The 19207-nt window shown below is 50.2% G+C and overlaps 1 protein-coding gene across 3 annotated transcripts in view; it reads right to left on the reverse strand.

Moving 5' to 3' along the window:
- Positions 1-19207, reverse strand: part of RAPGEF1 (Rap guanine nucleotide exchange factor 1) — an 82858-nt gene that overhangs the window by 5505 nt on the left and 58146 nt on the right. For all 3 annotated transcript variants that reach the window (XM_023730824.1, XM_023730823.1, XM_023730822.1), the window contains 10 exons: positions 17075-17163; positions 14539-14650; positions 12533-12608; positions 8360-8444; positions 6213-6305; positions 5216-5401; positions 4167-4251; positions 3920-4014; positions 2278-2356; positions 2089-2190 (listed from right to left, as the gene is read on the reverse strand). In XM_023730824.1, coding sequence (XP_023586592.1) covers positions 2089-2190; positions 2278-2356; positions 3920-4014; positions 4167-4251; positions 5216-5401; positions 6213-6305; positions 8360-8444; positions 12533-12608; positions 14539-14650; positions 17075-17163 — 1002 coding nt within the window. The remainder of the gene's footprint in view (positions 1-2088; positions 2191-2277; positions 2357-3919; positions 4015-4166; positions 4252-5215; positions 5402-6212; positions 6306-8359; positions 8445-12532; positions 12609-14538; positions 14651-17074; positions 17164-19207) is intronic.

Raw genomic sequence — 19207 nt, forward strand, 5'->3', positions numbered from 1 at the left:
CCCCAGCAGGACCCGCTCTTCTGCCCCTTGCGCATGGTGGCCCTGTACTCTCAGCTTTGGGCAGCAGCCTCATCCCCCTGGTACATGTTAATGGCAGCCCCATGCTCCAGAACTGAGCTGGCGAAGATCAGACTTTTTGAAACCTAGAAGGCTGTGGCCCCACCCTTTGAAACTGAGAAGGCCCTGCTTCTTGTGCTCCTTCAACAGTTCTGTTGATCTCTGAACTGCTCCAGGGATGGTCCTTTTCTCTTCCTCGAGGATAAATAACAGATGCATCTCCTTTGACCTGTTTCGTATCTGTAGAATTCCAAGAGGCAGATGGCATTCTTTCCTTTTGTTCTTTCTCTGTACCTTTCAGTCTAAGCTGATGGGTTTTCTGCCATAGTGGTTGGTTAGATCCATCAGTCACAGGCTTAATCTCTTTAACAAAAGATTGTGTAGCCACATTGTTGGTGAATACTCTAGAACATGTGTCCTTAGTTTTCATAACAGATTTTTCCAAATCTTTAAGTACTGTTTTCATTTTGTACAGTTCATTTTTAAGTCCATCTCTTTCCTCTCGCATTTTACCGTTAAGTGGCAAGGAGAAATCACGCGGCTCCTTTAAGATCTTGCTTATAAATCTCATCGGCCAGAGATCCAAGTTCATCACTTACAAGTTCTACCTTCCACTAAACATTTGAACATAATTCAGACAAGTTCTCTGCCACTGCATAAAAAGCATCACCCTTCCTCCATTGTCCAATCACATGTGCATCATTTTCTTTTAAAGCCTCACCGGGAGCACATTTAACCTTTACATTTCTAGCGACATTCTGTTGCTGGTGCCATAAATATTTTCTAAGATGATAGAGACATTCTCTATAGCTCTCCTTACTTCCTTCTGAACCCTCACCAGAATTGCCTTTGACATTCGTAATTCTACCAACAGTTTCTTCAAGCCAATCTTAGGCTTTTACTATTAGACACCTCAAAACTCTTCCAGCTCCTACCTATTACTCAATTCCAAAACTGCTTCCATATTTCAGGTATCTGTTAGAGCAGCATCCCACTCCTGGTATCAAATTCTGTCTTGGTTATCTAGTGCTGCTATAACAGAAACACCACAAGTGGGTGCCTTTAATAAACAGAAATTTATTTTCTCACAGTTTAGGAGGCTAAAAGTTTGAATTTGGGGTGCTAGCTCTAGGGGAAGGCTTTCTCTTTCTCTCGGTTCTGGAGGAAGGTCCTTGTCTCTTTGGGCTTATGCTCCTGGGCAATCTTCATGTGGCTTGGTATCTCTCTTCCCCATCTCTCCTTCCTCGCTTGCTTTTAATCTTTTTTATATCTCAAAAGAGACTGACTCAAGATACACCCTACACTAATCCAGTTTCATTAACATAACAAAAGACAAAAACAAACACACAAAACCAAACCTACTGCCATAGAATCTATTCCAACTCATAGTGACTCTATAGGGCAGAGCAGAACTGCCCCATAGGGTTTCCAAGGCTGTAATCTTTATGGAAGCAGATTGCCACATCTTTCTCCTGCGGATTGGCCAATGGATTCGAACCACTGACCTTTAGGTTAGCAGCTTAGTGCTTAATCACTGCAACACCAGGGCTTCTATAACAAAGACAACCCATTCCTAAATGAAATTATAACCATAGGCATAGAGGTTCAGATTTACAACATATATTTTGGGGACACAGTTTAATCCATAATCCTCCATCCTCTCTTTTGTACTTATCCCACAGAATTCACCACTAGATGTCTGTTCACTGTGAGTTCTCAATGCCCAATGCAGTGCCTGGCCCAGATCAGCTCCTCCAGAACCAAGGGCTCAAGGAACAAGCAGGTGAAGCTGGGACTCAGGTACGGTCTTGTGGCATAGGCCAGTTGTGACATTACAGCTCCACAGTGAACCCTGAAGCCCCTCTGAGACCTGACATTTAGAGATGAGGAAACAACGGCAGGGGCCGCACAGCTGACTGGTGACAGAGCAGGGACTCTATTCTAGTCCCAGCACCTTCTGCCACAGCCAGCTCGCCCGAGTGCCAGGTGGGCCTCTCTACCCATGGGCACGAAGGGCCGGCCCCAGCTCACCTCTGAGGTCTGCTTCTGCCACTCCAGTCTGCGGATGGGCGCCGAGTCCAGCGCAGAGAGGATGGCCAGGTAGGAGTTGAAATTATTTAGTTTTCGTAAGTGCTGCAGAGAGAAGACAAGGCCTCGTGAGGGAGGTGGCAGGGCCAGATAGGCCCAGGGCCTCCCGGGGCAGGGAGTGGCCACAGTTACCTTCATGATCTTGATGAACTTCAATAGCAGCCGTTCCCTGTCCTGGGCCTTTTCCTGTAACATGATTATTGACCGGACCCTGCAGAGACCAAGGAGGAAAAGAAGAGACAGCCACGCTGACTGGTGGTCCTGAAGGGGGTGGGCTGAGGTCCGACACCTGTGTCAGCTGGCCCTGAGCCTGCACACTGATGCCCAGAGCTGTGCGGGGCCCCAAGTGCAGACCTAGTCCCTGCTCCCAAGGAACCTATAGCATCCCAGAGACAGAGGCTAGGTGCTACGAAGAAATCTAGGGACCAACGCCACACAATATGAACAGGGGTGCCCCGATTCTGCAGACAGTGGGAGGCTGTGGAGGATCAAGGCAGAGTCTTTCCTGACAAATTGTGACGGTGACCCTGGGCATCTCTGGGGCTAGAAAAAGCTACTCAGAAGGCCTTAGGGCTGGCTTGGGGGAGACGAGCTGGCACGGGGATTAAAGGGGCATCTCGGCCAGCCACAAGGGAGGGAACGGCTGCTGTTCTGAGAAGCTGCCCTCAGCAGCAGCAACCAAAGCCAAAGCCAATACCAAAGGCCTGTATCGTTTGTGCCAAGTGTGCAGCAAAGACTTCCTGGTTTCACGGGGTCCACTAACAGACTCACTGAGGGGAAAGGCCGCCCTCCACTTTGTCCCATAAGCCCCGTAAAAGGGCACCTGCTTCAAGGATACCCTGAGGACCATGGTTCTGAAAAGACCACATCCACCCCTCCTCCTAGCCAGCCCCACTCTGTCGGGGTGTGCAGCCAGAGCTTCCTTACTCAACTTGGGGGCTGCGGTTGGAGGCCAGGCTCAGGGGCTGTGCGTGGTTTCAGTCTGCCCTAGAAACCACCATATCCTATTGGGCAAAACTCTAAACTGTATGATGGGTTGCTACTGCTGAGCACGCTTAGCAAGTGATGCGCTTCCTGTGGTGGGAACAAAGCTGGGAAAATGGGAGATGACCCTGTTTTTCTCCAATAAGCAGATCTCAGAGCACTTTGAAAATATCAGACCTTTCCCCTGGTGGCAGCAGTAGGGCAGGTTCTGCTGCAGCTTGAGGCTGTGGGGCTGATAGCTCAGACTGATCCTCTATTTAATGTCATGAGGCTGCAGGCACTTTTGATTTACACGTTGAAGAGCTAAGATTTCTGAATTATAAATATACTTTTGGGCTTCAATTCACCTTAAGAACTAAAGGCTAAATAAAATATTAATAAAACCCACGTCTTTGCTAACTGCTCTTCTCTTTCAGGCAGATTTAGTGTAAGGATGAGCCCTGACAGCTGCCTGGCAACAGCTAGTGCAGGATGGCAAACAGTCTTCCTAACCCCCTGCCATCTATGACAGACATTACTAATCGATCCTGGCACTTTCCTCCCCTGCTGAGCCTCGGACTCCTCAACCAGTCCTCCAGGTGGCCACTTCCAACTCATGAGAGCTGACGTGCAAAGTGAGCCCATCCTGTCTCTGCTCTTGCTCTCTGCTGCCTACGGTTCACAATTAATGCCCACCAGGTCTCAGAATGGGGCTTGGAGGAACGGAAGGCTCTCTGTGAAGGAAAATACAGATGCCTATTGGAGGTGCTGCTATCAGAGACATGGGGCTCCGGCTGAGGCCCTTTCTTACCAGTAGGACATGTTGTTGAAGTGCTCAGTGAACTGGGTCAGGTTGGGGCTCTTCTCCTCATTTTGCTCTTTTGCCCAAAGCAAAACCTCGGGGATCTGAAAAAGGAAGTAAATCAGATACAGCTGGAACCCTCTAGCTTTCCTCTGATGGGTAGTTTCTCTCATTTGGAGATGCCCACGGGGTGGGGCAGCCCCAGTGTTTGCACAAATCTACTCCCCCAGCACCCTGTCCCTCCTGAACACCATACCTCTATTTTATAAAAGAGCTCAGCATCTAGCAGTGTCAGCTGCTCTGCTATTTCATGGCTGTGAAAGTCATGCAAGGTCCCTGGCCTGAAAGACAGAAGGTGCGAGAAGAGTAGTCAGGGGAGCTGAGCCAGCGCTGTACTTGCAGACGATTGAAGGAGCTGCACCCCAAGCCTCACTTCCTGACAGGAGAGCGGGCAACATCAGGGCCTTGTTGGAGGTCACACAGCAGTTCAGTGGCAAACAGGACCAGACCAGGGCAGTGCTTTTCCTGGGACAATGCCATCCAACTTCCTCTCTCCTCTGCTGTGTCCCCTTCAGCTTCAGGAGTTGGGGAGACTGAGCTTTCCTCTTGAGTGCACGGACAGTTCAGGTGCCCAAGAACTGTCTGTCGTTCACAGCCTGACCCCACTTCTAGGTGGTCAGTGCCAATGAGATGACTGTGGGAACGGAGATATTGCCATATAAAGGAGCCAACATGCTCATTATCAAGGAGCTGATAAGTCAACAAACATTTACATCTGAAATTAAAATTCACCTTGGGAGTGGGGCAGAAAGGGCAGGCAACAGATGTAAAATCTTATACAAAGTCTTAGGAATGTTCTGGATGGCACAAGGAGGCTGGGCTAGAATTAATAACTGCCACGTTCGTTAGTGCCATGAAGATAATCAAGGGCTGACTACAGCCAGGAACTTATTCATTTACTTCCTGTCCTATTAAACCCCCCAACACCCCCCCGCCACTTCATTTCCTAGTAAGAAGGTGACTCATCACACAAAATACGCCTCCCAGAGAAAAGCCCCAGCTCATGGGGAAAACCCACGGGGCTATCCCAGAGGCACCTCATCACAGGAGGTGAGGCTGTGGGGCTGGGAAGGAGGGAGGGAAGGTAAACTGAGGAAAGAGGAATAAAAGGGCTGCTACTGGGGACTCCTCTTGCCAGAGGAGGCGGGGGTTGGAGAAGCAGGCCAAAGTCTAGGCCCAGAGAGCTCCCACCTGTGGGGGGCTGGGCCTGGGTCAGAACTCATGGCCATGTGGCTAGCTCCTCACCTGGCTGCTACTCCCCTGGCCGCCAGGGGCTGGTCGGAGTTGGCACACTTGAGCAACTTCTTCTGGGCCACCTTGTCCAGGATGTTCTTCCGGAGCACGCGGGCAAGGCTGAGCTCCCCATTGCACACCAGGCGGAAGACCAGCTCCATCAGCAGCTTCAAAATCTCTTCTGTCAACTCCACTAGGCTAAAGGGCCAAAGGGCCACAAGGTGAAGGGCAGGATCACAAGAACCAGGAAAAGTACTGCCAGCCACTGAGTCTGGGACTCAACTCAAATTCCAAAGGGCCACAGGGCTGTGATCAACACAGAGTTGGGAAACCCCATGTGGGAAGAGAGTAAGGAAAAGACCTTGGGACGGCTGCCTGCCTGAGGCACACCCCAACTTTCTCTACCTAGCACTTACCATGTATTACAATGTCCCAGTTGTACACTCATTGACTGAGGTCACTGTCCGTGCCTTGAAGGCAGGGCCTATTTTGCTCACTACTGATTCTCCAGACCTAGTACAAGGACCCACTCAATTTATATTTGTCAAATGTATGGAAACGGCAAGTGCACGTCAGAGGTGCCGAGAGATCGCTATGGAAATGCTGAGGAGGCAGGGTGAGGCTGCTGCCTCCACCCCAGCCTAGACTCCACTTAGCCTCCAACACTGCTAGTGGCTAAGAGCACGACCTACTGTGGACTCTGTCCTAAGCCGGGGTGGGAGGGATGGCCCCGGGGCAGGTTCTAGCCTAGTCTAGGGTACACCCCACAAGAAAATCCAGGGCCCAGGCTTGGGTTAGTAACATTCTTCACTCTGCTCTAAGGGGGACAGTTTATTCTCTCAAGGGGCTGAGAAGGGGTTTGAATTCATGTAAAAGCAGGCCAGAGCAAGCCCTGTCCGGTGCTGGCAGGCAGGGCCCTGGCACATGCCCTAGGAGAAGCAGGGAAGTCCACACCACCCCACAGGCTTGAGTTTCTCCCCCCAGGATCCCTGCTGGCGAAAGCACTCACCACAGCTCATCCACCACTCTCACCAGCACGAAGAACGTGTTCTTGCTGACACGGTTCTTGAATGTGTCAGCAAAGGGAGAAAATTTCTCATATGTGGAGCATGGGTTAAAGAAACCGCCAATCCTCATGTGGTGGGGGGTGAATGTGGGGATTAACTTCTAGCTACTACTCACTGAGTGCTTACCATGTGCCAGGAGCCCTATGAGTAAGGCTTTCTCATCTGGAAATGTAGGCACAGGGATGCTGAAGGACTATGCAAAGGCCTGGGGCTGCAAAGTGGGGTGTGAGTCCAAATCTGCCTAACCCCAAAGACTACACTCACCACTACCCTCTCCTGCCTTCAGAACCGTCTCTACTGTTATCATCCAGGCCTGGCTTTCTATGCAGTTTAATCCAGTTTCCTGTGAGCCTCAGGTAAGGGAAAGGTGATCAAAAACAAAACACCCTAATAGATTTATAAACCAGAGATGTCTTTCTCCAGACTCTCTGTGTGAGTTTACATTCTAAGATCATTCTGTACATAGCTGCTCGCAACCAGAGCCTCTGCAGGAACCTCCTTGGTCCTGTGGCCAGCTGTGTATTGGCCACTCTCCTAGGGAGAAGGGGCTCTCATCTCCTAATGCCTCACCAGAGCACCAAAGAACACACCTGTGCCCTCTTCTCTACAGTAGCCCTTCACCCACCTGAAGACCTTGGCTCCTCCTCTAGGGTCCACACTTCTGACTGCACCCTGCCTGCTTTCTAGCGATCCATGATCTTCTATGTCACGGCGCTCAGGACGGGGGGCAGTGCACCAGCATGCTCCACACAGCACAGAGGGCTCACTAGCCAGCATGCCCAGGAGCTAGATGCTACGACATTTCCACTAACACAGCCTGAAGCAGCCAGGCAGGGCAGAGGTTAAGAACCTAAGCACTGGAGTCAGAGCTTGGGGTGTGGCCATTAGCCCACCCACCAGCCACCTGGGTCAGCTACTTCACCTCTCTGAGCCTGAGTCTCCTCAATCACATAACAGGAAATCATAATGGTACCAAGATCACGGTGCTGTGGCTGAGTGAGACTGCACATGCAAATGCTTAGCATCATGCTTGAGGCCAGCATGTTCTCAGTAAGTGCAAATTTCTAATATTCACTGAGCCAGCTGTGTGGTAGGTGCTTTGAGTAACAGAACATGTGAAGCTGGAGGAAATCTAAGTCTCTGCAAAGGGGAACTTTCCACTTGAGCCTTGATAGATCAGGAAATCTAAGGGAGGAGGACAAGGGGAGAAGGAACAGGCAGAAAGGTCTGGATGGAGACACTGACCCTAGAGCAGCGGAGCTGGGGAAGCCCCAGGACTTCCTGCCCCGAAGTGACAGCAGCTGTCCAGCAGGCGGCAGTGGTGGACTATGATGCTGGGAGACAGCCAAGGAGCAGAGGATCCCGGGCCACCCCCATTTCTGGACCAGTAGCTCCAGGTAGACAGGTTTGGACCCAAGGGAAGAGGTAACGCAAGTGGGTCCATCCAAGCTCCCAGGGGCTCCCGTGGCTGCTATGGCAGGAAGTGCTGTTTACCAAAGTGTGAGCCTGTAGGCAGATGTGGTAGAGGCAACAGGGATCGATTCTAGCTGGGGCTGTGGTGTTACTGTTCACTGCTGGTCTGTACCTATCCCTGAGACTGTCCATTTGAACTGTGATTCCCTCAAGCCTCACACACTTTGATATCCATCACCCCAACACCCTGGGCTGCAGCTCTGAGGGCTGCCCACCTACAGGGATGGGTGCATGCTGAGCAAAGTCCCCAGCCGGTCTCCGCAGCAGCCTGCACACTCCCTCCCTCTCCAGGATGTGTTAAGTCCTTTTCAGTCACCCATTGACAACAAGTGCCATCAGGCAGCACACCCTGACTATGTTCCAGGCACTTGTTACAATTTCACTCGACTCTTTCAAAGATGAGGCAAGTGGGATTCAGAGAGGAAGCCTTGCCCAAGACCCCAAAGCTGGGATATGGCAGAGTAGGTATGCAAACCCTGGTCTGCTGGACTCCAACATCCCCACATCACGCTGCTGCCCCACATGACCACCTGGCCCCCTTGCAGGAGGGCTGAGCCAGTGCGGCTGGTCCTGGGGCTGAGGGCTGGGTGCTGAGGCAGTGCGCCGGGAAGGATATCTGTACTGCAGCTTCTTGATGAGCTCCTCAGGGGTGATGAAGGTCCGATAGGTTGTCAAGAAGGCTTCACAGTACAACACCAAGTCTAGAGGAGAAGAACAAAAGGAGTCAATTAGTGAAGGTACAGAGGGCTGGGGGGTGGATGACCCTGGGCCAGAGAAGAGCTGGGAAATCCTCAAAGACAAGTCCTTGCTCAAAGAGGCAGGTGAGGCAGGGTGGGGGAGTGCAAAGAGCAGTGGGAAGGGGATTAGAAGCCCACTCTCCGTGCCCTCTGCCTGTGTGTCCCAGAGAGTCACCGGTCCTCTCGGGACTCAGCTCTACATCTCTCAAATAAGAGGGTGATCACAGTCAGAAAAAGCCAAACGGGTTTCATCTTGCAAGCACACTCTACTTGACTGACAGCAGCTGGCTTGGGAATGAAGCTGCAGTAGATTTTGAGGCCAGGGCGGGCACCAGTGGGAAAGAGAACTTCAGTTGATTAGTAATGTCTGCCACTGGCAAGGGATAAAGACTGGCAGCATGCCTGCTCCCCTAGATTAGACAGAGAAATTCCTGTCTGTTCCAAGAGCTGATGATTCGAAGGGTCATAATCATCATACTCATAGAGAAAATTAGTTCAAACTTGTCAGAGGGTTTTGAAGCTAAATTATAGATAGTACTCTTAGATGGAAGGGTCCAGTAATGCAAAAATTTTGGGAAATTCCACTTATTGCGAGTCCTAAGAAAAGGTTGAAGAGGCATAGCCTGGCATGCTGCTGGAATGCACATGTGGGCACCCTCAGGCACCAAGGAGGTGGAAGGTCAACTGCTAGGAGCATGGCTCCAGCAGTTGGGGGCGGGAAAGAACGAGAGGACAGGCCACTGCACAGACCTGGGCTGGCAGCTCACACCCACCCCTTCACCTTCTCTTTGGAGGAGCTAATTCTAGCCAGGGATTCCCAACCCCTCTGGAATCATGACATCCCCTTGTTTATTTGCTGTTGTGACCCTCCTAACCATGCTGTCTCTGGCATTAAAGAAAAAAGAAATGGAATTTTTAAATGGCAGGACACTCTGTGAGACAAAGGACCTGGCTAGACTTGCTAATTTCACAGAGTTATGACGTGACAGAGCTTTGAATCCAGATCTGGTTCCAAAGTCTGTGCTCTTAACCATGAGGCCAAGCATGCATGTGCACACACATACAATTTAAATTTTCCTTTTTGGGCAAAGGTCACCTTCCTCTATCTTCTCTCATTCCTCCTCCAATTTGTGGGGTGTCTGCTCCCTGCCAGGCAGCAGCAGCGAGGCTGCACTGGCGTGGCACAGATGCACCAGTATGCTCACCCTAGATCACCTCCAGATGAAAGAGGAAAACTCACACCTGTTCCTGCATCTGGAGGCCCGTGTGGCGTTGGGTCCAGCTGGGGAGAGCAGGTGGTGTGAGGGAAGCTCACAGGTTGAAATCACAGCAGAGTCCAACAGCATATGCTCAGACTCTTTCTGGACCCTCAACCCCACCCAGCTGTCTCTCAAATTTGGGATTTCGTTCAAGGAAGTGCTGGGCAAGGAAGCAGAGATGGAATCAGCACAGACCAAGGCCTACTTCCGGAAAAATGGAGCCAAGTCTGCACTTCTTTGTGGGGTGCTATCTTCACTGCTGCCAGTGGCCATGGTGACCACTCACAGGATATGTCCCAGGCTTGCTGGTGAGCACCTAGCCATTCTCAGTCCCCACACCACAACCCAGTATGCCCAGAGCAGCTTCATGAGGGGCAGAGCCTACCGTTACCCCCACTTTAGAGACAAGAAATCCCAGGCCCAGAGAAAGGGAGTAATGAGCCCAAGTTCACAAAATATGTAAGCAGTGGTATCATGGTTTGCACCCAGGTTAAAGCTCTTACCCATCTGCTGTGCCCTGGGACATGGTAAACAGGGTGCTACCTGGTTTTTGGTAACAGCAGTGATGCGCCACACTTTCTAATGTTCACATACCTCTTTATACGTCCCAGAGTACTTTCTGTTACCCTGGCACGCTTGCTCTTCATGACAACCCTGGAAGGGAAGGTCTTATCATCCCCAGTTTTCCTAATGAGGAAATGGAAGCCCATGAGGGCTGAGTGACGTCCCTGGCACACACAGTTCATGCAGAAAGGAGCCAAATCTGAACTGAGGTCTGAGAAGGCCAAATTCAGCTTCACCCTCTACCATGCTGCTTCTGATAATATGCTACCCGAGAGCAGAGCCTTCCACATGACAAAGCACTTCCCATCCACTGGGGCTCATCTGGGCCGAGCCCTGCTCTGGATGCCTGAGTTCCAGACATCTCTGAGCCCTGGGGCCTCCCAGGGGTGAGTGTCACTGGTGCAGTCTCTGAGCAGCAGGAAACCACCTGCCCAAGGAGCTTGCTTTTGCTTTGTTACCTGCCTCCTCCTCCAGTCTAGCCCCGGGACTCTGCCTCAGCAATACTGCCTAAGTATAAAAACTCTGGTCTCATGGAGTTTCTCATCTCTCTATTAATAAAATCAAATGGAAGCTCTGGCCGGCAGCAGAGCCTCCTCTCAGCAGACGCAGCCTCGGCACAGACTGAGGGCTCTCAGGCTGCCCAGCCTGCAGGGCTCGGCCTCGGGCCTTAGCCACGGCTGGCTCCATGTGGCAGGACGGTAGAGTTCATGCTTCAGAGCCGAGGGCTGGAGCCAGCTCCCAAATCAGCCTCTCACTTTTTGGACAAAAAATAAAATGAAGACTGTTTCTTATGCCCTGCTGAGGACTGAGCTCTGATTTATCAGGCATGAAGTAGGATTTACTGCAGAAAACCAGAGCAAGGACTTGTTCTTAAAGATAAGGAGTATTTCCTGAGCACTTCCTATATGCCAGACATGTTTCATGTTATCTCACTTAATCCTCACACTGACTTGAGAGATGGGCACTGTAACCTCTTCACCAAGCTGAGTCAGCTGAGGCCAAGCAGGGCAGGGATGTGCCCAGCTGTTGCCCAAGCCTACCAAGGGCATGGCTGGGATCTGAACTCAAGGACTCCAGAACTGGGCTGGCCCCCAGAGCACGTCTAAGGTGTGAAGAAACTCCAAGGGCCTAACAGTGGCGGCCGTGAGTCTGTAGAAGCCTTTTTTTCTCTAGCTTTCAAATTTTCATCTTTTTCACTCAACTGTCAATTCAGAACTTTCCAGAATTGCTCTGTGTTAGCACACTTTGGGAAATCTCCTGTAAAAACATACAGGCAAGGTCGTTTACAAAAAGAAAATTAGTTGGATTAAGGTTTCAAGGTCACGGTGTTTTTATTCCCTCCAAAATTTACTTTAACATTATTGTTATATTATCTTCGTAATAAGTAAAAAAAAATATATATAAAAGGACGACGAGCCGGGACAGACCCCGGCTTAGTGGGTGGAGGACCGGCTCGCAGCAGCCTGGCCATGCTCCAGCTCCTTGAATACTGCCCTGCCTACCCCAGACCACGGCATTTTCCTTCCACGCTCACTCTCCTCACAGTCCCTCGTCCTTGCCCTCCCTCAAGAACATGTCTTGGAATGATAGCTAGTGTGCTAGCACAGAGTCTATACTACAAGGTTTAAGGGACATCCCCCGAGTTTCCAACCCTCTCACACTCTCAGGGCGCTCAGTGGAATGGTGAGGAAGGGGCAGCTCTAGGCTCAGGAGTGAGAGCTTCATCCTGTGAAAGCTGATAGCACTCTTAGTAAATTGGAGGTTCCTAGATAGAGCAAACTTTTTTTCAGGATTTCTCCTATCGGAGTACGTGAATTAAACCCAATCTAGTAGGGTTAGGATAATTTAATGGGCCATACATCAGGAAAAGCATAAAAACCTACCCACAGATAATTTTAATTTTAGTATTATAATTCAACATGTTATTCAAGTTACCATTTATTGAACACTCACTGTGAGCTGGGCTTTGCAGCTGATATTCACCTCCTTACAATCCTGTGAGGCACACACCTCAGGACCAGGGGGCAGATTCGGAGCAGGCCTACAGCAGAGGACCCTGACATGCGTTGGCCTGTCTCCTAAAACGGTTCTCCCTACTCTGGGCCTGCTGGACCAGGAGCGCCACTGAGAACCGCGCAGCGGCTGGCTGCCAGGAGACAGCAGTGTCGGCCCCCATCCAGTGAGCTCTCTGACCACAGACAAAGGCCACAACAGTGGGGGCTGCCATACCTTTCCTGTCTGTCTCAGTAGCATGGACCAGTAAGATATCCCCAGATCCTCCACGGACGTCTGGTCCGTCGTCACCCTGTAATGAAAACAGCAGAGGAGGGCGTGAGGCAGAGCGCAGCCTTAAGAAGGTCGGTCTGGAAGGAATAGGCAAGGATGAGACAATAGAGTGCACTGAAGAGACTCCAAGTCCCCTTCCCTCTGGTCTCCACACCCCAGAGTGGAGTGGCCATGCTGCAGCCCACCCAATGCTATGTGGTCAGCATTCAGGAGCAGACTAGAACCTAATCTGGGAAGTGATGGGCCCTGAGAGCTGCCCAGGCAACATGGGCACCAGGGCACAGATCACTCCTTTGAGGGCATGAGTGGGTTAGGGAGAAATAGTGCTGCTCAACCTCTCCCTGCTCACCAGCCCATGGGGCAGAGAGGACAGGTGGGATGTTCTCACACACTGGGATTGTGGGCCCCCACTGGGAGGCAGACAGGATCACCCATCAGCCTCTCCCAGGATGACCATGGAGGCAGTAGGACTATTTCCATGTATGTTCATGTTCCTAAAACTGCAGCAAGTTGCCCTAAATCTAAATCCCTGTTTTCTGCGCAGAAAGAGAAGTCACTTGTAGCTATAACACAGGTTCTTCCATGGAGCTCTTCAGTGGAGGAGTGTAAAGTGTTACAAAGACGTCCAACTACACCTGACATTCTTTATGTGACCACTGGCTGCTGCCTGACAAGAAAGGAGCAAGACTTGTTTTTAATGTGGGCAAACCGAGGCATGAACCCATAAACCTGCACTGGAGTTAAAAAGAGTTGTCACCAGGGCTAGAAATGGAACCACAGGCCTCACACTGCCAGGCCTGGCCCTCGCTTTGTAATTCTGAAGCAAACGTAATCAAACACCTGTCAGCCCCCTCTGTCTGCAGCACACACTCTGGGAGACACACTTGCCTCTTTAGGCACTTGGGTGTTTTTATCCCCGGACTCCAGAGTCCTGAAAGTGTCTTGGATTTCCCGGGGGGGGGGGGGGGGGGGGGGGGGGGGGCGTGGCTATGCTCATGACCTAATTTTTCAGAAAACATTCCTGGCAAGGGTCATGAAACATCACTTCTCTCTGGAGAGGAGCCCAGCTTCCCAAGTGCCCCCATCAGTACTTCAAGGAACAGTCTGCCAGCCCTTCCTGCTGACAGGTGGAGGGGCCAGTACCTTCCCCATGTGCTCTCCACCACGGCCAGGGCTAGCTCAGCCTGGCCCAGTAGTGTGTAAAGGGACAATGTCTGCCTCCCTGCCCATGTGCCTGTGTGTGTGTGTCATGGAATTGGAGCCCAGAAACAGTCACTTCCTCAGGGGTGTGCCAAGGCTATTTTATTAAGCCATTCCTTTGTGTTTCCAGAATCATATGGCATAAGAAAGACCAGGGGCTCTTTCAGGATCACCTTTTTTATTGTGACAGGTTTGGGGATTGTTTTCCCCAATAAGGCTCTCTTGACAAGGCACAGGATGGACAAACCAGTGTCCAGACCTGAATTTTCTTGATTAGTTTGTGTCTCCCATGCTGAAACTGGAGTGGGGTTATCTTAATAACACAATGATGCGTACACATGTGGGCTCTGTACTGAATACTTTACATGGATACATTTTCATAATGACCCCAAGAGCTGCACCATTTGAGGCTTTGGATGTGTTATGTAACTTGCCCATCACCACTCTTGAGAAGATCGAGACGGGGCAGTACACTTTCTCCTGGAATTCATCCATTTGTCCAACATCTCTTAGAACCCAGGATGAGATACCGAGACGCACAGAGCCCCACCTCCACGGGCCACAATCTGGGCACATCTCCTGGGAGGACTGCCCAGCTCTGGCTGGGAGGACTGGCCAGCTCTGGCTGCAACACTCAGCTTGGATCTATTCTGTGTGAGACACCTTAAGGTCCCATTCTTCTCAAAGCTCTCCTTGCTCCCTCTTCATAGGGCCAGACCCTATAAAATTAAGACCTGTGAAGTACTTACCTCTTGCTTGAGTGTCAACCTTGCCATAATTTCATTGTGGTCAATCAGGGACAGCTCATCCACTTCCTCCTCTGATTGAGCCACCTCCAGAGCATCTGGTGATTTTGGCATCCTAGAAGGGGAAGTGGTTTGTGTTACAAGTGTCAAAGTGGGCCCCTGGACTCACGAAGCCCTAAGGACAGAGGGAGTGCTGGCCCTACCCAGGGAAACTACATATCAGATACGTGGAGAGCTTCTCCAGCCCCTCTGAACAAGTCTGCCCTGAACTGCACTTAAAACTGATGCCCAGACATGCTTCCCAGCCGACCATAGCAGGACAGAGCAGTGGACAGAGCCAAGGTGTGAACTGGATTTCTAATGTGGCTGCCAATGAGTTGTGTGACCTGGGGACACTTCCTACTCTCTCTCTGGATGTCCCTCTGTAAACAGAAGGAATGAAAAAGGTTCCACTGACTGAGTTACTTAAAAAAGTGATGGTTTCAGTCATTCTTTGCCAACGCCCACTGTATATACAGTCGGTATTTAAGGAGAGGAAGAGCAAAAGGCAAGCAAGAAGGGAGGAAAGTGGGAGCCAAGTTAGCAACAATCTCAATGCAATTCCTTGTCTTTTCCGAGGCCTGCTCTCCATCAGACCCTTGCGTGGCACTGAGAAGCAGCAGGCGACAAAGCAGATGTGGCCGGCCCCCTGTCCTCACGGTGCTCAGTCTAGCAGTAGAGACAGACATTAAAACAAGCAGTTGTGGTGCGATGAAAGAGGAAGTGCAGAACGCTACAAGGAACACAAGCAGTGGACCTAGCCTAGTGTAAGGGGCCAGGGAGGCCCCCTAGGATGGGACAAACAAGTTGAGACTTGAGGCACTGCACTGGGGCTTGCCAAGTGAAGAAGGGAGAGAACATTCCCTCACAGGGAGCATGTGGGAAGGCTGGGAGGTATCCAAGACAAGCTTTGCAGCTTGGGCCATTCTACGGAGTAGAACAAAGTTCGGGCTGAAAATGCCTTGCTTTTTCTTCTATATTCCCGTTTTATTCTTAGGATTCTGTGGCAGATCCTGTGAGGCACTGATCAGCTTTGTGGAAGCAGGCCACATTTTTGACCCTGAGTATTTGACACTAAAGATATATGCCTTTAGTAAGAGAAGACAGATGGATGTGCAGGACCATTCCCAGGCCTGGGAGGAACCACCCTGTCTTGTCAACACCCGTCTGCAGCTTGGCCTTTGTGGACAGAGGGCACTGTCCCAGTAATTGTTTGTAACTAGCCAATGTGTTTACCCTTCATAAGGACCAGCTGGGACTCTGAAAATGACACTCTTGGGTCCAATGAAGCTGGAGACAGAGCAAACAAATTGCTTTTGCTTGGTGCACACACCCTTTGCCACTAGGTGTTAAACATACAAAACCCACCATTTCTGGCTTTACACTTGGGAAAACCTTGGGCTGGGGCAGATTCATGTGGATGGCTCCAAAGAGAGGCAAAGAGGCAGGCTGGGTGGGTGTCCTCTTCAAAGGGACCCTAGAAAATGATTTCTAATTTCCTTCCTTTTCTTTCTCTTGCTACTTTTACCCCCTGTCAACCGTTCATGCTTAGGCCTGACAATGAATGGCAAGCAGGCACTGCTTAGCTCTGCTGAGAGCACCCAGGATTACAGAGGTAGCTGAACCTTGGCCTAAAGATGGGAGAAAAAGCTTGGCCTAAAGAAGGGAGAAAAAGCTTGGCCTAAAAAGTGAACATTTTACAGTGAAGGTGAGGGTCACACGAAGTTACAGGTAGGAGTGTAGATTCGCAGATTTTGTAACTGCATACTGGGAAAAATTACTATGTATTTTTTAAACCTGGTAAGGACTGACTTCTGCTAATGTTGAAAAATGTTACAAGAGATTAACGAGATATAACTAAATGCAATACACAACTCCTGGTTGATCTTGTTTCAAAAAAATAAGCTATGCAAAACATTTTTGGGAGAATTGGGGAACTGGAACATGGTTTACATATTAGATGATATGAGGGAATTTATTGTTCATTTCCTTAGGTTTGATAATGGTATTGTAATTTTGTAATTAAGTAGGATTAAAAAGTATTTTTTAAAAGTGGTATGCTGAAGTATTTAGGGGCAAAGTGTCACAATATCTGTCACTTACTTTCAAGTGCTTTAGCAACAAAATATACACACACAAAACCTTTCACAATAAAAAGCTGGGGCAAGGGACTTCTACACTCCCTCACTGCACTTCACCTTGGAAAAGATTGAGGAAGCTTGGTTTGGGATTAGGAAAAGACAACACTGTTTTAAGGTGGATGATGCATGTATAGATAATCAAGAAGCAATGGCAGACTACAGATTAGAATGAAGGCCTTTGAGGGGCAGAATTATCAGTGGCTTTTCCTATTTTCTAGTAGTTTTCTGTACTTTCAATTTTCTGCGCTGGGCATGTATTGTTTTGAGAATCCAGGCCCTGGTGAGCAGAGGGCTGCTCTTAGAGGGACCACGGGGCGAGAGGAGCAGGCAGGACACGGCTCCATGTGGTTTACTCCTACCTTTCACGGCCTTCTCTGTTTTCCTTCCCAGGTGCACCGCCAACTGAGGAGGAATCTTTGGGATGTCCACCTTTCACAGCTGGTGATTCCTGAAAAGAGAGTGTTTGAATTTTGACAGGTGCCCATGCTGGGGCTGATCTGTCTTCCCAGCATTCCTGCCTTGAAATGGTTTTTGAGTGCAAGTTCCTATGGAGCAATCCGAGATGTGAACAAGTTAATGACGAATGTGGTTAACTACACAGGAAACACAAGGACCTCTTGAGACTAGCATCTTGTCTTTGGAGGGTGAAATGGTGCCACTATTTATAACATTTTGTCAGCTGCCAACCTAGATGAAGCCTTCTTGACCATCTCCTAGAAGAAAGAGGACTATCAAATAGCTACTACCTATCCAAAGCTCAGCCAGGCACTGTGCTGAGGGCTTCGCAAACATCTTCCCATTTGATTCTTACAAAGACCCTATCAGTTAGCTAGCATCATCACCCCCACTTCACACATAAGGAAACAGAGGACTGAAGAAGTTAAGGGCCCTACCCAGGACCACACAGCTAGTAAATGGCAGAACTTAAACCCAGAGTTGTCTACCTCCAAAGCCTGTGCGTTAACCACTGTGCCCTGCTATCACGTAGTAAACTTTGCTGACTTTCGAGTTAAAGGAAGTCTTCAGTACTGTAGTGCCGAACCAAAGCAAACTCAGGTCTCCCCTTGAGTCACTCTTCAGTTAGAGTTCGACAAAGTCTAGTCATGAGCGCAAACTCCCTCTCCTCCACCGCAGCCTCACTTGCTCTCAGGTCTCTAGGTTGACCCTACTCAGTGACAACATGGCCCTCCAACGCTCCTGGTCTGCCACCGAGGCAATGATGGAGAATGGGGGCAGCATGAGTACATGGAACATTGTCAGTGGAGAACACTTCAAGGTAAAGGAAAAGTCGGTGCTGAAATGAGTCTTTGGTAGAGGGGAAGCCAAGGAAAGCGAGCCTGGTTGGGCTCTGTCATGCTGAGGTTGAGCTGGATGATGCTGGGGTACTGGTCCCTAGGGGGAATGGGCAAGGTGGAGAGAAACAGCTTAACTCCCCACAAACTGGGTGAAACCCCACTAGAGTGAAAATTCCTCAACATTCCACAACTGCTAAGGTCTGAAGTTGGGCCTGCTGTGTAGACATCAAAGAACCTGTGAGGATCCAGCTGTGGAGGACTCAAGTTCCCACGGCAGCTCTCCTTCAAGCAACTTGTTCCATTCAGGCTGGTGGTAGAAAGTTATTTTTGAATATTTGGAACTTGCTCATGTTTTACTACAGCAAGACCTGGAAAGTGAACCTCAACTGCTGAGAGTTGGGGCAGCAATATAATGAGGATGATGACATCAAATAATTCTTCACTCTCATGAGGGACATATGCATAAACGTGGCAGGGGCTACTCTGCCAGACTCACCTAGCTTCCTTGGAAGCAATCATATAGGAGTGATGGAGCATGCTGGAACAGGAAATGAGGATTTGGAAGGCTTGGTGTGGGGAAGAGCTCCTCACTCTGGGTGAGGGGTGGAAGACGGAGCTCAAGACTAGTGGATGGGATAGAAAGAAATCCCACAGAGAGCAGCTGGATACATGGCCAGGGCCAATGCCAAGGATGCTCCTTGTAGATTTCCAGAAGACCCATCCTGCCAGGCTTTGAGGAGGTGTCACACATACGCACTGAAGCAGAAGCAAAGGGAAGACCACCACCAGGAAGCCACGTTCTCTCCCCCTGAGCCGAGCTGGCTTCCTAAAGGCTGTAGAAGGCTAGTCTGCTAGTGGCTGGGCTGCTCAGCCAAACAGAAGCAGGTCAAGGGAAGTGGCCTTAGGAGAGCAGGGGCCCAACCTTGGCCAGGCCACATGCACGAGGCAGCCAGCACTAGGGCTGCGCCCTCCTGCCGAGGGTTACTTACTCCTCGAGAGTGAGGGAGCTCCTCGTTGCTCTGGCCAGAGGAATACAGATTGACGTATTCACCCTCACCAGCTTCCTCACTGGTGTTTTCACTCTAGGGGAGACAGGATGAGAGGAAATACAGATGTGACGAGCCCTCTAGTCGTCCTCAAGGTTCAGAGAGGGCAGCCAAAGGGCTGGCCCCAACCAAGATGCTCCTTTTATAGCGT

This window comes from Trichechus manatus, unplaced genomic scaffold, assembly GCF_000243295.1.
Source record: "Trichechus manatus latirostris isolate Lorelei unplaced genomic scaffold, TriManLat1.0 scaffold00038, whole genome shotgun sequence".
Classification (NCBI taxonomy): Eukaryota; Metazoa; Chordata; class Mammalia; order Sirenia; family Trichechidae; genus Trichechus; species Trichechus manatus.